The following is a 17,530-nucleotide window of genomic DNA, read 5'->3' as shown; positions in this document are numbered from 1 at the left end:
GGATCTCCTGCATCTCCTACGTGTGGGTGGAGTAGGAGGTTTGGCCTCCTCCTACTCTATTCCCCTCTGACCTCTTCCTTCCCTTTGTAGTTCACCATCCCATCTCCAGGCTCTCGCACTCGGAGCCATCCTCCTCTGCTCCGTCTCCTGCCCTCAGCCTTGAAAGCATCAACTCCGAGTGTTCAGCCAAGACTGCTGGTGACGCTGATGAGAGCTCAGTGCCAAAGAGCTCCTCCGAGCCCACGGTCCACACCCCAACTGCTTCCAAGACCTGCAGTGCAGATGCCCCACTCACCAGTGTCTCTTCCAGTGAGAGTCCCGCTGCCCCCGCCAGCCTCTCCACCAACTCCTCCTTCTCGTCCTCCAGTGAGCTGGCCAGCTACAGCGGGGAAGTGCAGAGTGGGGCCCTGCAGACCAGCAGGAGCTCTTCTGCCAGCAACTTGAAGACCAGCCCCAGCCGACTCCCCCCAAAGCCTCCTGCTGGGGCTAGCCCCACTCCTATCCTGTTGGCCTCAGATGTGGGTGCTGGCGCCCTCACGAATACCCCCTCACCCAAGCCACTGATGAAGGTAGGCTTGTGTGCTTTCTTGTGCAGACAAGGACCATGGTCCCTTCTCTCCCAAACTCCCCATCCCCTCAACATACTTTTCTTCCATAGAGGCCTGAAAGAGATGCTCAAGGGAAGGGGAAGTCGGTTCTGTTAAGAGGCCTCTGGCCTTCAGCTGCTTACTGGCTTCCACTGTTCCTTGTGTGCTAAAGCTGAGAGCCATGCTGTCCATGCCCAGCTTCCTGCTCTCACATGGCGACTTCCCAGGCTCCTGACATGTCTCTGGAATCCCCATGCTGGGTGAGACTCTGCCCTGTCTGTCAGTAAAACAGCTGCTGTCCTTGCCCCATTGGTGCATAGTTGTTGGCTTGTATTATGGCCGCTGGAAGCAGACCAGATCTGCATGTTGGGATATGTGGTCATTAGAGGGCAGCTATGCTCTTACTCAGCCTGTCTCAGGGATAAGAATGAGGAGGTACATTCTGCAAGCACAACACATGGAAATGCTTCTCAAAGGAAATGGCTTTTCATCCAAGATGTAGCAGAGCTGTGGAACTCATTGCCATGTAACCTTACTGAAGGAAGCAGCTTAGTACAGTAGTCCATGGCCTGTGGCTAACAGTGCTGAGAGAGTGAGAGGTTATGGCCAATATCAGACTTGATTCTTACCATCAACCTGAAGAGATGTGTATCCATGGAAATTAAAATTAGTGGGGCTGAGAAATATTGATCCAGAGGCATGTAGCATCAGGAGGGACACTAGCTAGGATAGAATGAACAGGGCTGCCTCTCCTACTCTGAGGGGGGTTACAGCTCCAAAGCTGATTAGTGTGACCAAGGATTGGATGCACCAGTGAGATAACCGCCTCAGTGACTGCAGCTCAATTCCCAGTGGAGCGGTGCTGTGAGAGAGTGTCTGCTTAGCCATTGCAACCTACCCTGGGATCAGCTTTATCACTTCTTGGGCCCAGAGTCATCTCTTTCTCATCTCTTTCCCAGTCTTCCTGCAAAGAAAACCCCTTCAACCGGAAGCTGTCACCGGCTGCTTCCCCCTCAGCCAAGAAGCCCCTGAAGGGATCCAAGCCAGTGCGCCCTCCTGCACCAGGGCATGGCTTTCCACTGATCAAACGCAAGGTAAAGGGCATGGCAGAGCAAGGGGGCAAGTGCCACTTCTGTGTTGGCTGCTGAGGCTGGGCTTTCCTCCCTGATGGTAGGAGGGACACATGTCTGGCTGTTGCAGGATGCAGGTGACAGGTGCAGAGCCCATTGCCTACCCTCTGGCTGAAACCACATGACCCAGGTCATCAGTGGGTTTGTTTGGACCTGTGTGTTGGCCAGGCTGCCTAGAACCATGCACCCCAGGTCCCATCCTAGTCTCTTCTCCCCCACAGTGGGCAATGAAATGGTTCCTCCTTTTCTTCCAATCCAGCCCATGGCACAGCAGTTGCCAGGCTTCCAGAGAGAAGCTTCTGAGTTAGAGGGGTGTTCGCATATACCCCTCCCCCACAAGAAGTGGGGGGTCATGTGAGCTATGGAGGGAGAGGGACTTTTATGGGTGTGCTACAAGTGTGTCCCTTTGGTAGTGCCCACAGCCTTTTTGGGAAGGAGCAAATGGTTTCTTCTGATGACCTTTGACATAGTATGTCTAACTGAGCTACATTTATTATCCCTGGCAAGACATGACAGATTTCTAGATGAAGGATTGGAGAAACAGAAGGGAAAGGGAAGATATAAACAAAAAAAAGAAAGAAAAAGGGAAAATGAAGAGCAGCTCTACCTCTCCTAGGCTCTTGGAGAGGTTCTGGCATGGCTGTGGTGATAGTGTTGCAGTTATCGGAATCAGAGGGGTGTGCTCCATAATAATCTTACAAAGGAGAATGTGATCCAGAAAAGCTTGAGATCTAGTGCTTTAACCCATGGGAGTGGCGCCCTCCTTGACCATAGTGACTCTCCTGCACCTTTCCACTGCCTCTCAGGGAATGAGACAGTGTTTACCAGACAGTGCTGGAGACGATGGAGTTTAGAGCTCATTTGTATGGAGAAACTGACCCCAATGGCAATGTCAGGATAAGCCCTTCCACAGTTGCTAGTGTAGGGGAGCTCCCAGTGGGGCTGTTCTGTTCTGGAATAAAGACTAATTTGCACATATCCCAAGCTATGTATCCCCATGCACAGGGTTACTACAGGGGGCTCTGCTGCTTAATTTTCCCCATATAAATAAGCCAGGGAGCTGCATAGTGAGGTGGTGGCCCGTGGCAATATGTGTCCTACCATGTGGTTTGGCAGGTGCAGGCAGATCAGTACATCCCGGAGGAGGATATCTACGGAGAGATGGATGCCATTGAACACCAGCTGGATGAGCTTGAGCATCGAGGGGTGGAACTGGAAGAAAAACTCCGCAGCACAGAGAATGGTATGGTGGGCTGTGCTAGCCTAGGGGGTGAGAGAAGGGACAGGGAGTGAGATAGTCCTACTCTCTTAGCTACAACTCTTCCTGTAAGGGCTGTGCCAACCTTGTTGGGGACGGGGGCAGAGAGGAGGGAGAAGTAGCAACAGTACCTGCCACTGGAGTGAAGGATCAGAAAACTCCTGTAGGGGAAGGGGGTGGCCATGCCACTTATGGTGGGCTGTGAGGCAGCAGATCAGAATTGCCTCCTCTCCCTGGGGAGCCAAGAACCGTTCCACTCAGGGAGAAAAGCGGGGAAGAGCAGTGAATTTCTTAGTGCCTTCCACCTCCCCTGCATTCAGGAGCTTGCTAAGGGCAGATTGAGTCTAAGTGAACCATCCTCATTCCAGCTTGGCCAAGCCTGGCCTGGCCTGCTGCACAGTGGGAAGAGGAGGTCTTGGGGAATATCTATGACCTCTCTTTCTCTGCTGGATTTGATTGGCAGATAGCCCCGAGGACACACTACTGGTGGACTGGTTCAAACTCATCCACGAGAAGCACATGCTGGTGCGCCGTGAGTCTGAGCTCATCTACATGTAAGTGAGGGGGGAACACCCTGAAGCACAGCAGCTGGGACTGGGAAGAGTCCCTCTGGTCCCAGGTTAGAGCATGCTTTCCTAGAGAGCCCATCCCAGCCCTGGGGAGATGTGCTCCCTGGATTACAGGTGTACTGGTAGGCTGGTTACATTTACAAGCAGGAGAACAGGTCTGTAGCCAGGACTTGTATTGTGTACACCTCACAGCACAAGAATAAACACTTGTCCCAGTGTCCATTTGACCAGCTGCAGTGGGACAAGGTAGATGCTCACCAGTACCACCTGGGGAGACGCAGGACAGGAAGGAGGATGGCACACAGACTGGCAGCAGGTCTGCATGGATCCCCTGAGTTTTCCTATCTTCCCTCCTGTTCATACCACATATTTACACAGGGTTTGCTCTAGCACAATCTCATTGGTTTATTTAAATGTCTTTTGTTTCACTGAGAGCTAGACTGGATCGGCGTGTCCCTGAAAAGTGTCGGTTAGCTGGGATTTTGTCCTTGGGAATATTCCTTTTTGGAAGGAATGATTTCTCACCTCCTTCCTTCACCATTTTGGAATGTTGCTTGTCCTCCTCCTGTTGGCTTTTAATCTCTGTTTGAGGTCTTGTCTAATAAGGCTGCTTTTGTGTTTACAGTTTATCTAAGAAACTTAATGAAATGTATCTATTATAGCATGTGTGCGCATGCGTGCACACACACACACACATCTAATAATTTGATTAAATCAATCACTACCACTAACATTTTTAAGCTAGCACTATAACATACCACAATCGATTTATTTATTACAAATAAAAATTTCTTTAGAGTCTTCTTGTATGAGGTTTCCTGTCAGGCTTTTTGCTTCCTTTGCTAGGTTAATTGCTTTCTTTACTGTACTGACCAGGCTAGTTGTGAAGACCGCAAAGGTTCCTTGGCAGTCATTGAGAAACAGGCTGTGGGGCATCTGCTTTAGCAATACTTCTTCAGTTAAGCTGAAGCCTTCCCAAAAAGTGGCCAAGGCTGGCAAGAGGTGGAAGGAGTATTACAACCTTTTCCCTGAGTCCAGATGGACTTAGAACTAACTAGCTAAAAGGAGCATCCCCATAGTGTGAGCTCCTATGGTGCCATCTCCTGGAAGAGGCCAGGAGCCACCACTCCTACATCTGTCCCACTAGACGAGACTGCAGCTAGGACTGGTGCCCCCCTTGATTACCTGTCTTTTGCTGGGTGGGGTTGGGGCTGCAGCTATACATTTCCAGCCTGACCTCTGTGGGCCTGCCTTCCTTACAAGGAGACACTGCCTCACAGACGGGTCTCTTAGCCATGTAGTGGTTTTGCAGTAGTAATTCTTTTCCCTTGTAGTTTTAAGCAGCAGAACCTGGAGCAACATCAAGCAGATGTGGAGTATGAACTGCGATGCCTTCTCAATAAGCCTGGTAAGTCTCATTGTCCTGGCAGAGTACCATCTGGAGCAGGTCCTGTCTCTCTCCAGTGCCTGATAGACCCTTGGTTGTGGTGAGTCTGTGGGTGAGGGGGACTATATAGAACTCCCTTTTTGAGGAATTTCAGTGCTCCCCTGACTGCAAGTTGCACAGTTGAGCAACATGAGAAACTCCTTTCTTGTCCCAGTTCCTGAGCAGCTGCATGGATTACATGCATGGCCCAGGCAGGCGGAGGCCCTTAGTCTGAACTGCAGTAGAGGTACAGGGTGCCACCTGCTGGACTAAGCCTCTGTAGCGCTCCTCACTACACCAGTCCTGCCAGATGAGACCAGATGGGAATCAAACCCAGGTCTCCTGTATGACTGCTTAATTCTCAGCCTGGGGCTCCATGCTTCAGAGGAAGCTGAGTTGTTTTAATCCCTTGGGCTTTCTTTGGACTGTAGATAAGGAGTGGACAGAGGAGGACCGTGCAAGGGAGAAGGTGCTGATGGAAGAGCTGGTGACCATCATTGAACAACGTAATGCCATTGTCAACTGCTTGGATGAGGATCGGCAAAGGTAACTCAGGGGACGAGGGATCTAGCTAGAAACCTGGCTACCTTTGTAACCCCAGTCCAGTGGTATAACTAGGGCAGGGCAGCTAGGGCAACTGCTCTGGACACTTTTTGGGGGGGTGAGTGAAAAACAGCAACGTGGTTATGCTGGTGACACAGTGGCAACCAGAAGTCACCACTGCCCCTGTGCCCTGGGCACCCGGCTGCATAACTATGCCACTGCCCCATGCAGTTGACACTACAGAAAAGATGGCACCTGTCACCTTGATGCGGGGAATGTGCACTAGAGAGAGAGAGACTCTGAGGTTTTATTGTTATTGACAGACCTTCCCCATGATTGCCCAGGCCCTGTTCCTGTGAATCAGTGTTCATGGTTCGTGGGGGTGGCAAGGAGTTTGTCTGGAATGACGTCTGTCCTGGTACAGGCATATGTGGCAAAGAATCATGGGACACAGGTGGACCCCACCCCCCACCACTCCTGTCACAGCTTAAGAGCTGGGGGGGGCTCTCTTTCCTGAACCAATGCTATGGTGGATGTCTTTGGGATAGAATCTCTCATCAGTTTCTTTCTGTTTCTTTCAGAGAGGAAGAGGAGGATAAAATGTTGGAAGCTATGATTAAAAAGAAAGGTAAGTGAGGAAGAGGGCTTCAGGGTCCTGGTTCTCCCCCCAGCACAGGGCAGAATAAACAGTTAGTGTAGATGGGTGCCTGTACATGAGAGGAGAGACTGCTCTGACACTGCGTTGGAGCAGCAGATTGATTGAGTCTGCTGGAACATGGTAACTATCATGCTCCAGCAGCCTCCTGTGTCTCACATATCAGTCTCCCTGCACTTAAAGATGGTGGTGGGGGTACTTTAGCTCAAGTGCCCCTGCCACCATTTTTAAGTGCAGGGATGCTGATACATGAGATGCTGGGGTGCTTTTAATTAGAGCAGCTCTCAGAACAGCTCTAATTAAAGTGCTGCCCCCCCTGGAACACGTATAAAAGTGTTTTTGCGGGGGTGGGGGTGTTTGGCTTGGGATTTATCCTGTTCTGTATAAGTTCTCATACTGCACCTTTTGGTAGTGCCTGAAGTGGTGTGAATGCCTGTCACACATTCTCATCCTCTCCCCACAGAGGAGTGCAGAGAGCCATTTGGGAATGTTCTGATGTATTATATATGTCAGCATTGCTCTGTGCTTGTGTTCAAGGAGTCAAGGGCATCACAGTACTTTTAGGGCAGAAAGTTGGTCAAATGTGTGACTGTCCTCAGCTCCCAGGGGAACTCATGCTGCAGTCTCAGTTACGTGGGGAGTGGGGCTTGTAGGCAGCAGCGTGTGTGCATCATCCATGGGCCCCATCCTGTAGGCAATAACCTCCTATGGCACTTCTCCTGCAGAATTTCACAAGGAAGCTGAGGCTGAGGGCAAGAAGAAAGGAAAGTTCAAACCCCTGAAGGTGCTCAAGCTGCTTGGCAACAAACAGGAGTCAAAGAGCAAGTCACCCAAGGAAAAGACCTAGAGCAGGAGAAGGCCAGAAGCGAGGGTGGATCCACTGCTGCCCGTCAGCTTTCCCTGCAGCTGGCCGGATCCCTGCCAAAGGGGCTGCCACCCCTGAAGCTGTGCCTCCCTGCTCATCGTCCCCAAGCAGTCCCAACACTGGCTTCCCCCTGTGGGAGCTCAGTCAGTTTTTCAGCCACAGATGTGGGTCTGCCCAAATGGGGGAGAGGCATGGCGGGTCTGATCAACTGTGCTCCCCTTTCCTCATACTGTGGGGAGCTGCCCTGAGGGAAAAAGCTACTGTGTTCCCTCCCCTCCACACACAAACCCTTGGTGGGGGGGGAAGAGGATGAAAAGCTTTAGGAGATATGTTACCCTGTTGTGTGTGTCTATGTATGCACGAACAGCAAGGAAAGGATTTGGGGGTTTATGGGAAACTTGCACTAATGGCCCTCACCTCTCCCTCTAACTGTGATAGTCACATGTGCCTCGTACCCACTGCCTTGGGGCCAGTGGACCTAGCTATCCCTCCCTGACCTCCAGCTCTTTCCTTTGCTGTCTAAATTCTCCTAGCCATGTTGTGTTTGAAGCTCTGGGTGTGTGCACACAGGGTTGTCATTTAATTGGCATAAACTACAATTCAGGAAACATTCCTGTGTTACAAGGTCCTAAACAAATAACCAAAAAAGAAAACAAAAAGTGCCCTGTTCTGAGCTCCCTGCAGCACTGGGGGCAGACACCCCAGGAGCCTCCAGGCTGATAGGGATCAATTCCAGGGCCACAGGCAGCACGTAAAGGGATGGGACTACTTGAGGTCCACTGGCTGTAGCTGAGTTATCCCACTCAGGGCATCTAACCCTCCCTGATGCTGCTAACTAGACCCACTCTGCTGCCTTTTCTGGGAGGGGAGGCACATTCCTTACCCAGGGGAGGGAAGAGAAGTACAAGACTATTCAGCACCAGTGAAATTATCTGGTTAGCTGCTCGCTGGGGCCACCCTCAGCCAGTGTGGGAAATGGGATAGGGATCCCTGGGCGTGCGCTGGCTTTGCCTGTATATACTTTTAAAGATTGCAAAGGAAGTTTGGTAGTCTTTCCAAGATGAAATCCAACTCCCTTCCCTGCTTTTTAAAACCTTCATTTGTTTGTGTGTGTGTAGAGTGCTCTTCCCATCCTCCCTTCTTTCTTCTGCCTTCTCCTCAGAGGAGAGATGCTATTTATTGAATTGTTTGATTGGTCTGAGTTAGACATGGAGTCTTGTGGGTGTCAGTTGGTCAGCTGTTTGTCTTGCCTTCTCCTTAGCAGAGTAGACTACCAGCCCAGAGCAAACTGCTGCAGTCCCGTCTCCAGATCCTGTGGGCTTCATCCAAACCATACTCATTTCCAGCAGTGTCTTGGCCCATTGCCGGTGCCTGTTTTTATAAAGGGATCCCTGTTTACAAGAACGCTGAGGGATCTGAGTTCACCATGGCTCCTGGGGCTGCCACTATTGGTGGGGGCAGGATGCTTGGCCCCCTGGCAATGGAAAGGCACTCCCATTCTCACCCTGGCAACCCCCAACTGGCTGAGCCAGGAGAAGTGGCTAGAGGGGAGAGCTCACTGCACATCCCCTCCAAAGCAAAGCAAACTGACAGGCTTTGCAGCCTGCTGTCAAGTCACTGTTGCCAAAGGCCATTGGGATTGCTGCAGCCTGACTCCCCCTTCCTCATTGGTATTTTGATTTATAAATTATTACACTGTACTAACTCTGGGATTTCCATTCATCTGCAGAAAAATAAAATGTTGGAGTTACGTATATGCTGCTGCCTTATCTTCCTTAGCGTGTCCTGCGCTTGCGTTGCTGCAGGGTTTCAGGTCTGAGCCCCAACTTTCAGGCTGCCCTCTTATGGAGGTTCACAGAAGCACACAGACAAGTAGCTGAGGTTGCTGACAGACATGCTCATTCACGTTCTAATTGGAATGTGTTGGAGCAGACTCGATTAATCTAGTCTGCTCCGCATTCTAATTGGAAAACTCCAGCATCACCTCACCATCACATGTATTAAGCCCCTGCACGTTTAAAAATGGCTGCAGGGACACTTTATCTATACCTCATCTATACCTCATCGAATGAGCCTTAGATAAAGCATCCTACAGCAGTTCTGAAACATGCAGGGGCTTAATACATGTGATGGTGAGCCGTTTTGATTAGCTGCTGTCCAAGAACTGCTCTAATTAAAATGGCCCCAGCCCACCCCCAAGTATGTGTATAGGCAGGCTGAGTGCCTGAAGCAAAGGAAGGGAGGAGACTGAGGATTCAGAGACCCACTGAAAGGACTCCCTAAACTGGTGTCAATTCAGAAGTAGCTGGATGAAATTCTTGGAGTTTTTATTATCCTGGGCATCACACCAGATGACCCCGTGGTCTTATCTGGCCATTCTCTACAAACATCTTGCCTCCCCCAAAACAACTACAGGATTGTGTCTATTCTGTGTTAAGATGCTTCAGAAAGGACAAGGGACCATTGAGCTAAGACCTTCCCAAGCTGTGAAGCCTGAGTGGCATACCTCCTCTTTCCCAACCCAGCACAGCAGCCTACCTGAGCCTGCACATTTCATTGGCTGAGGAGGAGAGGAGGTCCCATATACACGAAATCTCACTGAACTGTGGTACTGTCAAATTCAGGGTTTGTATTTATGTTCAAATTCAAGGTTTGTATTTATGTGAGTCCACATGGTTGGTCCTTGTCAGCTATGTGGTAGCAGTTGACATGGTTTCTTTCCAGAGTTGTACTGACAGAAGTGGTAATGCAGGCTAATGTGGGTGGAGGTAATATACTAACGTACAGAAATAACCGCAGATTCCTTCCCCCAAGGATTATAGAAAAGGTATTTTCCATCTGGGTGCCTGTTCTGCAGGAAAGCTGTGTCCTGCCCCCTTAGGGTGTATATAGAAGGTGGAAGGGGGCCTTCCTTTATTCTATTTCAAAGGTCACTGCAGCATCACTGGTCTTCATCTCCTGTGGCTTCACACGACAAAATTCTGATTCCCTGATTGAGGTCCCCAGGCATCTAACACTCTACTACAAAATGCACCCATGGAGAAAGAAGGCTAGTAAGTGGAGAAGATTTTACAAAGTCTTTCTCCTATGCTATCCATAACGTCCCTGCCCTATGCTTGGCTCTATGCAGCAGGTGGCACTGATGTTTCTTCCAGAGCATCTGCTATAGATGGACAGGTTCAGGCCAGTTTCTGACCTTCCAAAAGTTGCTGGAAGACCAAGGAAAGAATGGGTGGGAATGCTCTGCATTCGTAGCCTAGCTCTGGGAATCAGACTGGCTCCCTACAGGAAGGTTTGTAGCCATTGCCTCTCTTGCTTCCTTGTTCCTGTTCTTGTCAATGATCTCCATCTCCCGCAGTTTCTGCACAGAACAAGGAAAGAGCTGAGCTAGTAAGAATGCCAAGAGCTGTTATTTCCTGCCACATGTAAGGTTGGAGGGATCTTCTATTAAATTACATACTGAAATAAGGAAGGGGCTTGAAAGACTCTCACCTCAGCTGCTTCTTCTACCCTCCTTCTTCCCACTACCCTCCACTAAAAAAATAAATGTCTCTCTACATCATCTCATGAAAAAGAAAGTGGGTTCTCTGTCCCCTCCCCTCTCCCCAGTTCCAGTCAGTAGATACAGATCTTAACATTCAGGTCCTAGACTAACATATACCTGGTGTACAGATACCAGGGTTCTATTCTGATGTAAATTGCACTCAGATCAGCAATGGACAGACATACAGTTATCCAGAAGTACCTGTGCACAGTGGGTGACTATTACTCTTGACACTTAGGCAGCACAGGAACAGCTCAAGAGTCTTTGTTCCTTCAACTCCCTCCAGATGGATGTGAACAGACAAAATCTAAATCAGCATAACATACACTTGCAGAGTTTTCCCCAGTTCTTTTAGGGGTGATTTTTCCATCAGAGGAGCAGTTACCCCATTTATGGGTCTGCATCATCTGTCTCTTACTTTCATACACCAGGAGAAATGTTACACCTATCCTGGGTCTGAGATTCTCTATCATTTGGGTTCCTCCTGCAGACACCAGAGAGGTTTCTAAGGTACCTGCGAGATTTCAGTGAGAATGATCCCTCGGTACTTCCTGTCCTGTCCCAGAGCCACCATCTCCTCCAGGAACTCCTTCCTCTCTTGAATTTCATTCACCACTGAGCACCAGAGCAAGCGATACGGAAGCAGGAATCAAAAGTGGGAATGCAGCATTATTAGTTAACTCTGCAACCCTCCCCCGCCTTCCCAGCCCTCTTAGAACAAAAGCCTCGAAAGGATAGAGACAATCTCTAGAATGACAGCTGCATGGCCCCTATCACTGTGGTCATGCATTTAAAGATACAAGTGCCATTCCTCTCTCTTTCTTCCCAGGATGTCAAGCTCAATTCATATGTAGGCTAGTCTGGCAGGAGGGAGGTAGAGCTTATTCAGTGCCCAGGGAAATCATAGGCAAGACTCTGCCACTCTAGAAGAACCTGCATGGCAAAAAAGAGCAATGTTTCACCAAAGGTCTGGTCATCACTTAAGTCTTACTGGGATAGCTTGGTTAGAAGTGTGAAAGCAACGCAGCCTGACCGACACAGCTATGCTGGCAATGACCCTAGTCTGCATGCAGTTATACCACCAAAAAAATAACTGGGCTTTTCGCTTGAATTTCTCCTATGAATCACCAAGCCCTTTTATCAGTAGTCAGCACCTAATTACAACAACACCTGGTAAGAGCAACCTGCCAGCACTGGGAACCCTTTCCCTAGAGCCCCCACAGCCACTGCTACTGCCAGTGTGTGTGTTTTACACACACAATAGCACCATGCTGCTGACAGGCCTCAGCTTCTTCATTTCAGGGAATCGGTGCCAGTTAGGTCTGCCAAAGCCTCTCTTGCTGGTATACGCAGTGTCTCCACTAAACGGATGGACAGGGGTAGCAAATCTTCTCTGGCAGAGAGGAGGCCAAAAGCGATGTTCCACCTGCCCCAATAAAGGTGAGATTACAGGGACACATATCCTGACCCCCTGCATCTAGTCAAGAGCCAACTCTTGTGCCCCAGCCTATTTCTTATGTACATTCTTCAAACCGGTCAGGTTCAGGTATCTCCTCCTTTTTCTGCACTGGCTTCTGCTGTGGTTTGTGTTCCTCCTTGTCGTTCCCAGTTGCCAAGATGTTCTGGAGCCTTTGCTTTTCCCTCTCCAAGTCTCCTGTGGAAGCCCAAAATGCAAGTCACTAGAGAACTGAGACAGCAGTGCTGTCTCTCCACCAAGGGCCTACTGAATGCAAGGCCTAGCCACATACAGTTTCTATATAAATAACAGCTTGGGAAATATCATGCATATGGCAGTGCATTCCCATACCATCAGTCTAAGCCCCATAAAGCAACCTTATTTGGCAACTGACAGTGCCCTCATCCCTTTGCTTTACCCAACAGGTTAGGGTATTGGTGGTTTTGGGGCACTGTGTCTGCTAATTGTTCAAAAAGGTTCTTCAGGCAGCTTTAGGAAAAGGTTAGAAAAACACATGAGTAGGATGGTTTAGAGAGACTGCTGATCCTGCCTGGAGCAGGAGGGTGGACCAGATGCAACCTCCTGAGGTTCCTTCCAACCCTGCTATGATTGTATGGACCAGGAATTTGCCTGACACGAAGAGTAGAAAGCCAACCCTTTTAGCCCAAATCACATGATGCCAGTGCCATTACCAGCCTTGCAACTCCTACAGCCTATGAATTTCAAGCCTGCTATTAGAGGCATGGTATTCCTGGTAACAAGGTAAGAAGACTTAATGAGGTGAGCAGCTGAGAGGTTGCTGTCCCCACAGAAATTGGCAGACATGCTGCACTCTGCTTAAGCAGTACTGTTAGTATTGAAATCAATGGCATTTTGGCAGTGTTTGTATGATTTAAATGGCTAGCCACCCTTTCTGTTGGTGTCTTAAGTATTACCATGCAGTACAGTGCTTGCAGTATTTATATTGTGTTCACAGCAAAAAGCCCAGCAACGCTTGCATCAGTGATGCAAATGTGTAAGCTGCATGGTATGGCAAAACTACCTTGACAAAAATTAAAGCAAGCCCCCACCAACGAATCACCTTAGGCTCCCAGCCAGCAGGCAGGACTGGGATAAGATAAAAGAGGTGAGGGCCACCTACTAATGAAGGAGCAAAAAAAAAAGGGAGAAAGTGAGATGAAGGGAGGGACTTAGCAGAGAGACTTATCCCTGAGCAGGGCTTGCTCACTTACGAGTGACCTTTGGTTTGAATTTATCTCGGGTGTAGGCATTGCCTGCCTGGCAGGCCTTGGCAGGTCGGAGATGGGGTCTAGCCAGCAAGCTCACTGGCAGACAAGGCTTTGGTGGAGAAGAAGTGGGCTTTGCAAGCTCTGGCCTTTTGCTGGAGGTTGGGTTGCAGTGGATGGGCAGAGCATCACCTCCTGGGGAAAGAAGGAAAGACACTAGTATGTCAGACACAGAGGGGTCTGCAGCTTGATAACAGCTCTAGACATCTTTGGCAAAAATCCCAGGTCTGTAGAAAGGCAAGGGTTAGTGTTGTGCTGTGACCTGTGGGAGCATCAGAACTATGTCCCATTCCCTGGGCTGATTTCACTGTCTCTGTATGAGATGGAGATGGAAATACCCGAGCTGTGCCTAATGTAGAAAAGAAAGACATTTCTCTACTGCCATTTCTTGCCAGTGGGCTTTTGTGCCTCTTCTCCCATTTACAGGCAAATGCTTTCTGGAAAGAAAGCATTTGCTTCAAAGCATTTGCTCCTTGCTTTAATTTTTGGATCTATGCATCTCATCAGAGGTGAATTATTCACTGAATTCTCCACTACTCTGAATTCTTCACCACAGCAGCTGAAACATGGCTAAAAGGATTAGGAACAGGTTATTAAGAAACCTGCACAAGATAGAGTGTGTAGGTGTGGGTGTGAGCAAGGAAAACAGACATCACTCACGTTTTATGCAGTCCATAAGGTGGCGTTTCTGGAAATTAGTAAGTCTGCATTCCCGCATCATCACTGAAACACAAGAACCATCAGTAAAGGTCCAACCAGTATACAACACCTCTGGCCTGTGGAATTATCTGCCCACTTTAAACAACTAATCCATATTTAATCCAACTAATTTCTAATCCAGATTTATGCCCCTAATGAAAGTGCCTTGATTGTAAAAATTAGAGGCTCCTGATTTCCATCTACCATTTCCAATCAGAACACAATTAAAAAAAACGGCAAATATACAGTGAGAGCAAAGGGAATGATTTTTTCACTGCAACTAATTAGCTTGTAGAATTCTGTTGTGAGCTATTACTGACACAAACTGTTTCAAAAGTTTCAAGAAAGCATATATGATGGTCACTGGAGAAAGGCCTCTTCACATAAGGTAAGGTTTAAACTTTTATGTTTCCACTATAAAGCCAAGAGGCAGTTGTCTCCAAAGAAAAATCAGCTTTGGCTTTAAAATGGTACAGAAGGTCGGGTGGAGGTAAAATTTCTCCCAGGTTTGGAAGCAAATGATACCAGGCTTTGCAGTGACAGAAGTGAGAAAGAGAGAGAATCAAGGGAGCCATCAGTCATTATCTTTTAACTGATTAACTGCAATAACGAGATTTTTGCCTTTCGCTTTGGCAACTGTTGAAGAAGGGTTACAAAAGTGGGTTATTACTTAGTATGTGCCAGCATCCGTAAGTATCCTTGGTGATGGGTGTTATGTAAGACAGAGAGACAGATAAACTGGTTGGATTAGACAGACACTTTACAAGACATATACAGAAGACTGTCCCTGGCCTGAAAAGCTTGCAGACTAAACATGAGGCAAGAGGTTGCATTCACCAAGAAAGGGAAGGGTGCAGAATGGCATAGCTATGGAGAAAAAGCAATGCCTTTACTTAGGTCAGGGGGAGTTAAAACAGCTTGTGTGTTACCACGAGAGAGAAAGATGGAACAGAAACAGTCTCTGGGTTTGATATGAATGGGAAGAGGAAGCAAGATGAGTGAGTGGGTATAGGAAAGGCAGTTTAAGCAGCATGGGCTAGTAGAGCTCTCTCTATTCCGTGCAGTTTCTTTTACCACTTGTAGCATCTGTATGTCTTCCAGCAGTGCATTAAGCAATATAAATAACATTTCTCATGAGTGGTCCATTTTCTCTCCTCACACCTAGAGGGAGTATTGTGTATGTAGTGAAATGTTTGAGGTTGACAGGGATTTTTTTTCTGAATGCATATATGCCTGCAACACATGGAATAACAGTCAGATCCGCATACAACCACGGTGAGCGTTATACAAAAACCTACACAAAATACAATGCAACAAGACAGGAAGCAAGACAGCAGTCTCAAAAGACTTATGGCCTCCCTTGTGTTCTCAACTCCACACCACCCTCCCATTACCTTTCAGGAGCTCCTGTGTTTCTTGGCTGTAAGAAGTAGTTCCAGGAGAATGCCAGACCCCTGTTCCTTTCCACACATCTACTCTTCTTCCCTGCTGAGATGACATTGTGAAACCCTGAAAATGACAGTGTAGGCAGAAAAACAGTAAATCATCTTCAACTGCTAGCAACTCAACTCAACAATCCTCATTCATTCCAGGATCCTAATATATCAGTGATGCTCAGTCTTGTTCCCCAGTGGGGCAGATGGACAGTGCCTCTTTTGTCCATGGTCTGAATCTAGCCAATGGTCCCTATATGGGACCCATCATGGGCACTGCGGGCTCCATGCGGGTGTGCGGAGGGAGGTGGGTGGCAGGTCCAATCCAGATGTGGGCAGGAAGGGGCATAGGCCAGACCTGTTGTGGGGAGAGAGTGCAGCCCAGCTCCAATGAGCCGTGCAGGGTTTGGGGTTTGGGAATTTGGCTAAATTTCCCAACCCATGGAAAGCCGTGGGCTGAACATTGAGCACCCCTGTAACATACAGTCGTCAGTCCCTCTGCATTAGCCTTTATATTTAATTGAATATAATGCCTTGAAATCTTGACTTTTGGGCTAGGGACAGACATTACACATAAACCGGTTTAAGTGACCAGAAACTGGTTTAAACCTGTAACAGAACAGACGTTCAGTGCACATAAACCCATTTGAAAATGGCTGAAACCGGCTTGAGATAAACCTGGTTGAATGTAGTATCAGACTTTTAACTGATTTGGGTCAAACTGGTTTATGCAATGTCTGTCCTAGACCCCTTGCTGGTATAAGTTAAACCAGACTCCCCCAGCAACCCAGATGCTGCTCCCTCTGCCACAGCATGGATTGTAGCCAGTATATGGTATGCTAGCTAATGTTGAGAGGTGTCTGTGTAAGGCAGACAGGACAGTGTCTGCTTAGGGCTTTTGGAACTAAATTAAGAGCTTGAACTAATGAGAGAGGCTTTTGTTTTCTTGATGGGCTGATAAACACTGTGTAACTCCCTGCTGTGTAAGTAAATGCTGTGCAACTCCCTGCTGGCTCCATCACTGATCAGGAAGCGGGGGTGGGGGGGGATCCTTCTGCGCATGTCCCCATTTGGGCTTGGGGCTGTTTTGTTCCCCTCCCTTCCCCCAATCTGGCTTTTGCTCCTGCACTGCTGCAAGCAAGATCCTGGCCCCAGCAGCTGGGAAGGTGCAGCGGGATTGCCCCCTGGCTGGGAGGGTGACTCTGGGGGTCCCGGGCCATGCTGAGCCCCAAGCAGGGGGGAAAAGCCAGGCAGACCCCGGCTGGGGTCCCTGAAGACCAGGGTGGGGGTTTAAACCTCTCCCCAGTCATACTCAGCCTGCCCAGGCCTGGCCACACCCCACTTAGCTCAGCATAGTGGAAGAGAAGGGAGGGCTAATCTAGCCGCCCCCCGCCCCCCGGCTTCTAGCCTGAGCCACTGCAGGCATGTGCCTGAATTTCCTCAGTCCAGAGTTAACGTCTGTACGCTTACAAACCAGTTCAGCCTAGCCAGGTTAGCCTAACCTGCAAAGATTGAATCAGTTCAGGCTCAGGCTTGTTGAATGTCTGTCCCTAGCCTGAATTACCCTAGTTCTTCAACAGCTGGGAGTCCCCATCCTCTCTTTGACTGTCCCCTCGGTGATGGTGGCAAACGTACGTTCAGCTGCAAACGGCTGTAACCCTCTGGAGTGCCTATGAAGCCCTGCTCAGATACGCGCGTGGGTGCTCCCCCATTCCTACACGGGAGATCTGAGGGCAGGGGATCCGCGGCCCTCCCGCCCCGAGCAGGTATGGGTTTGCCATCTGTCCTGACCATCTAAGCTTAAGTCTGCTGGCCCAGCCTTCAAACCCTTAGCAATGTGCAACTCCCACCACTTGCTAGAGGACAGCCACCCTTCTCCTTCCATCGAGCCGCCTGACGAAACACGATAGTACCTGATTTCGTCGCATAAAACACACACTCCCCCCACCCCAAAAAAAAGACACTCTGCTGGAAACTGGTGTGTACATTATATGTGAGAAATATGGTAAGAGCTGCTAGGTTTGCTAAAAGCAACACCCCGCAGCTGAGGAGCGCCCCCCCACCCCGCTGGGGGCAGGT

At 49.1% G+C, this 17,530-nt stretch overlaps 2 protein-coding genes across 2 annotated transcripts in view; one reads left to right on the top strand and one right to left on the bottom strand.

Moving 5' to 3' along the window:
* Positions 1-8,787, top strand: part of MICALL1 (MICAL like 1) — a 30,477-nt gene extending 21,690 nt beyond the window's left edge. Inside the window, exons 10-17 of the mRNA XM_025206891.1 lie at positions 91-569; positions 1,547-1,681; positions 2,834-2,960; positions 3,439-3,529; positions 4,879-4,952; positions 5,402-5,516; positions 6,095-6,141; positions 6,894-8,787. Of these exons, the coding sequence (XP_025062676.1) occupies positions 91-569; positions 1,547-1,681; positions 2,834-2,960; positions 3,439-3,529; positions 4,879-4,952; positions 5,402-5,516; positions 6,095-6,141; positions 6,894-7,015 (1,190 nt within the window). The 3' untranslated portion in view covers positions 7,016-8,787. The remainder of the gene's footprint in view (positions 1-90; positions 570-1,546; positions 1,682-2,833; positions 2,961-3,438; positions 3,530-4,878; positions 4,953-5,401; positions 5,517-6,094; positions 6,142-6,893) is intronic.
* A 392-nt stretch (positions 8,788-9,179) lies between these two features.
* CUNH22orf23 (chromosome unknown C22orf23 homolog) lies at positions 9,180-15,522 on the bottom strand. The gene is made up of 6 exons (XM_006025949.3): positions 15,413-15,522; positions 13,980-14,042; positions 13,266-13,454; positions 12,100-12,231; positions 11,092-11,192; positions 9,180-10,394 (listed from the first exon to the last, which is right to left on the bottom strand). The coding sequence occupies exons 1-6, from the start codon at positions 15,516-15,518 to the stop codon at positions 10,290-10,292; spliced, it is 696 nt and encodes a 231-aa protein (XP_006026011.1). The 5' UTR covers positions 15,519-15,522; the 3' UTR covers positions 9,180-10,289.
* Between the last annotated feature and the right edge of the window lie 2,008 nt (positions 15,523-17,530).

Source organism: Alligator sinensis, unplaced genomic scaffold, assembly GCF_000455745.1.
Source record: "Alligator sinensis unplaced genomic scaffold, ASM45574v1 scaffold215_3, whole genome shotgun sequence".
NCBI lineage: Eukaryota > Metazoa > Chordata > Crocodylia > Alligatoridae > Alligator > Alligator sinensis.
Note: the sequence above shows the minus strand (reverse complement) of the source record. Positions and strands in the feature narration are given on the sequence as shown.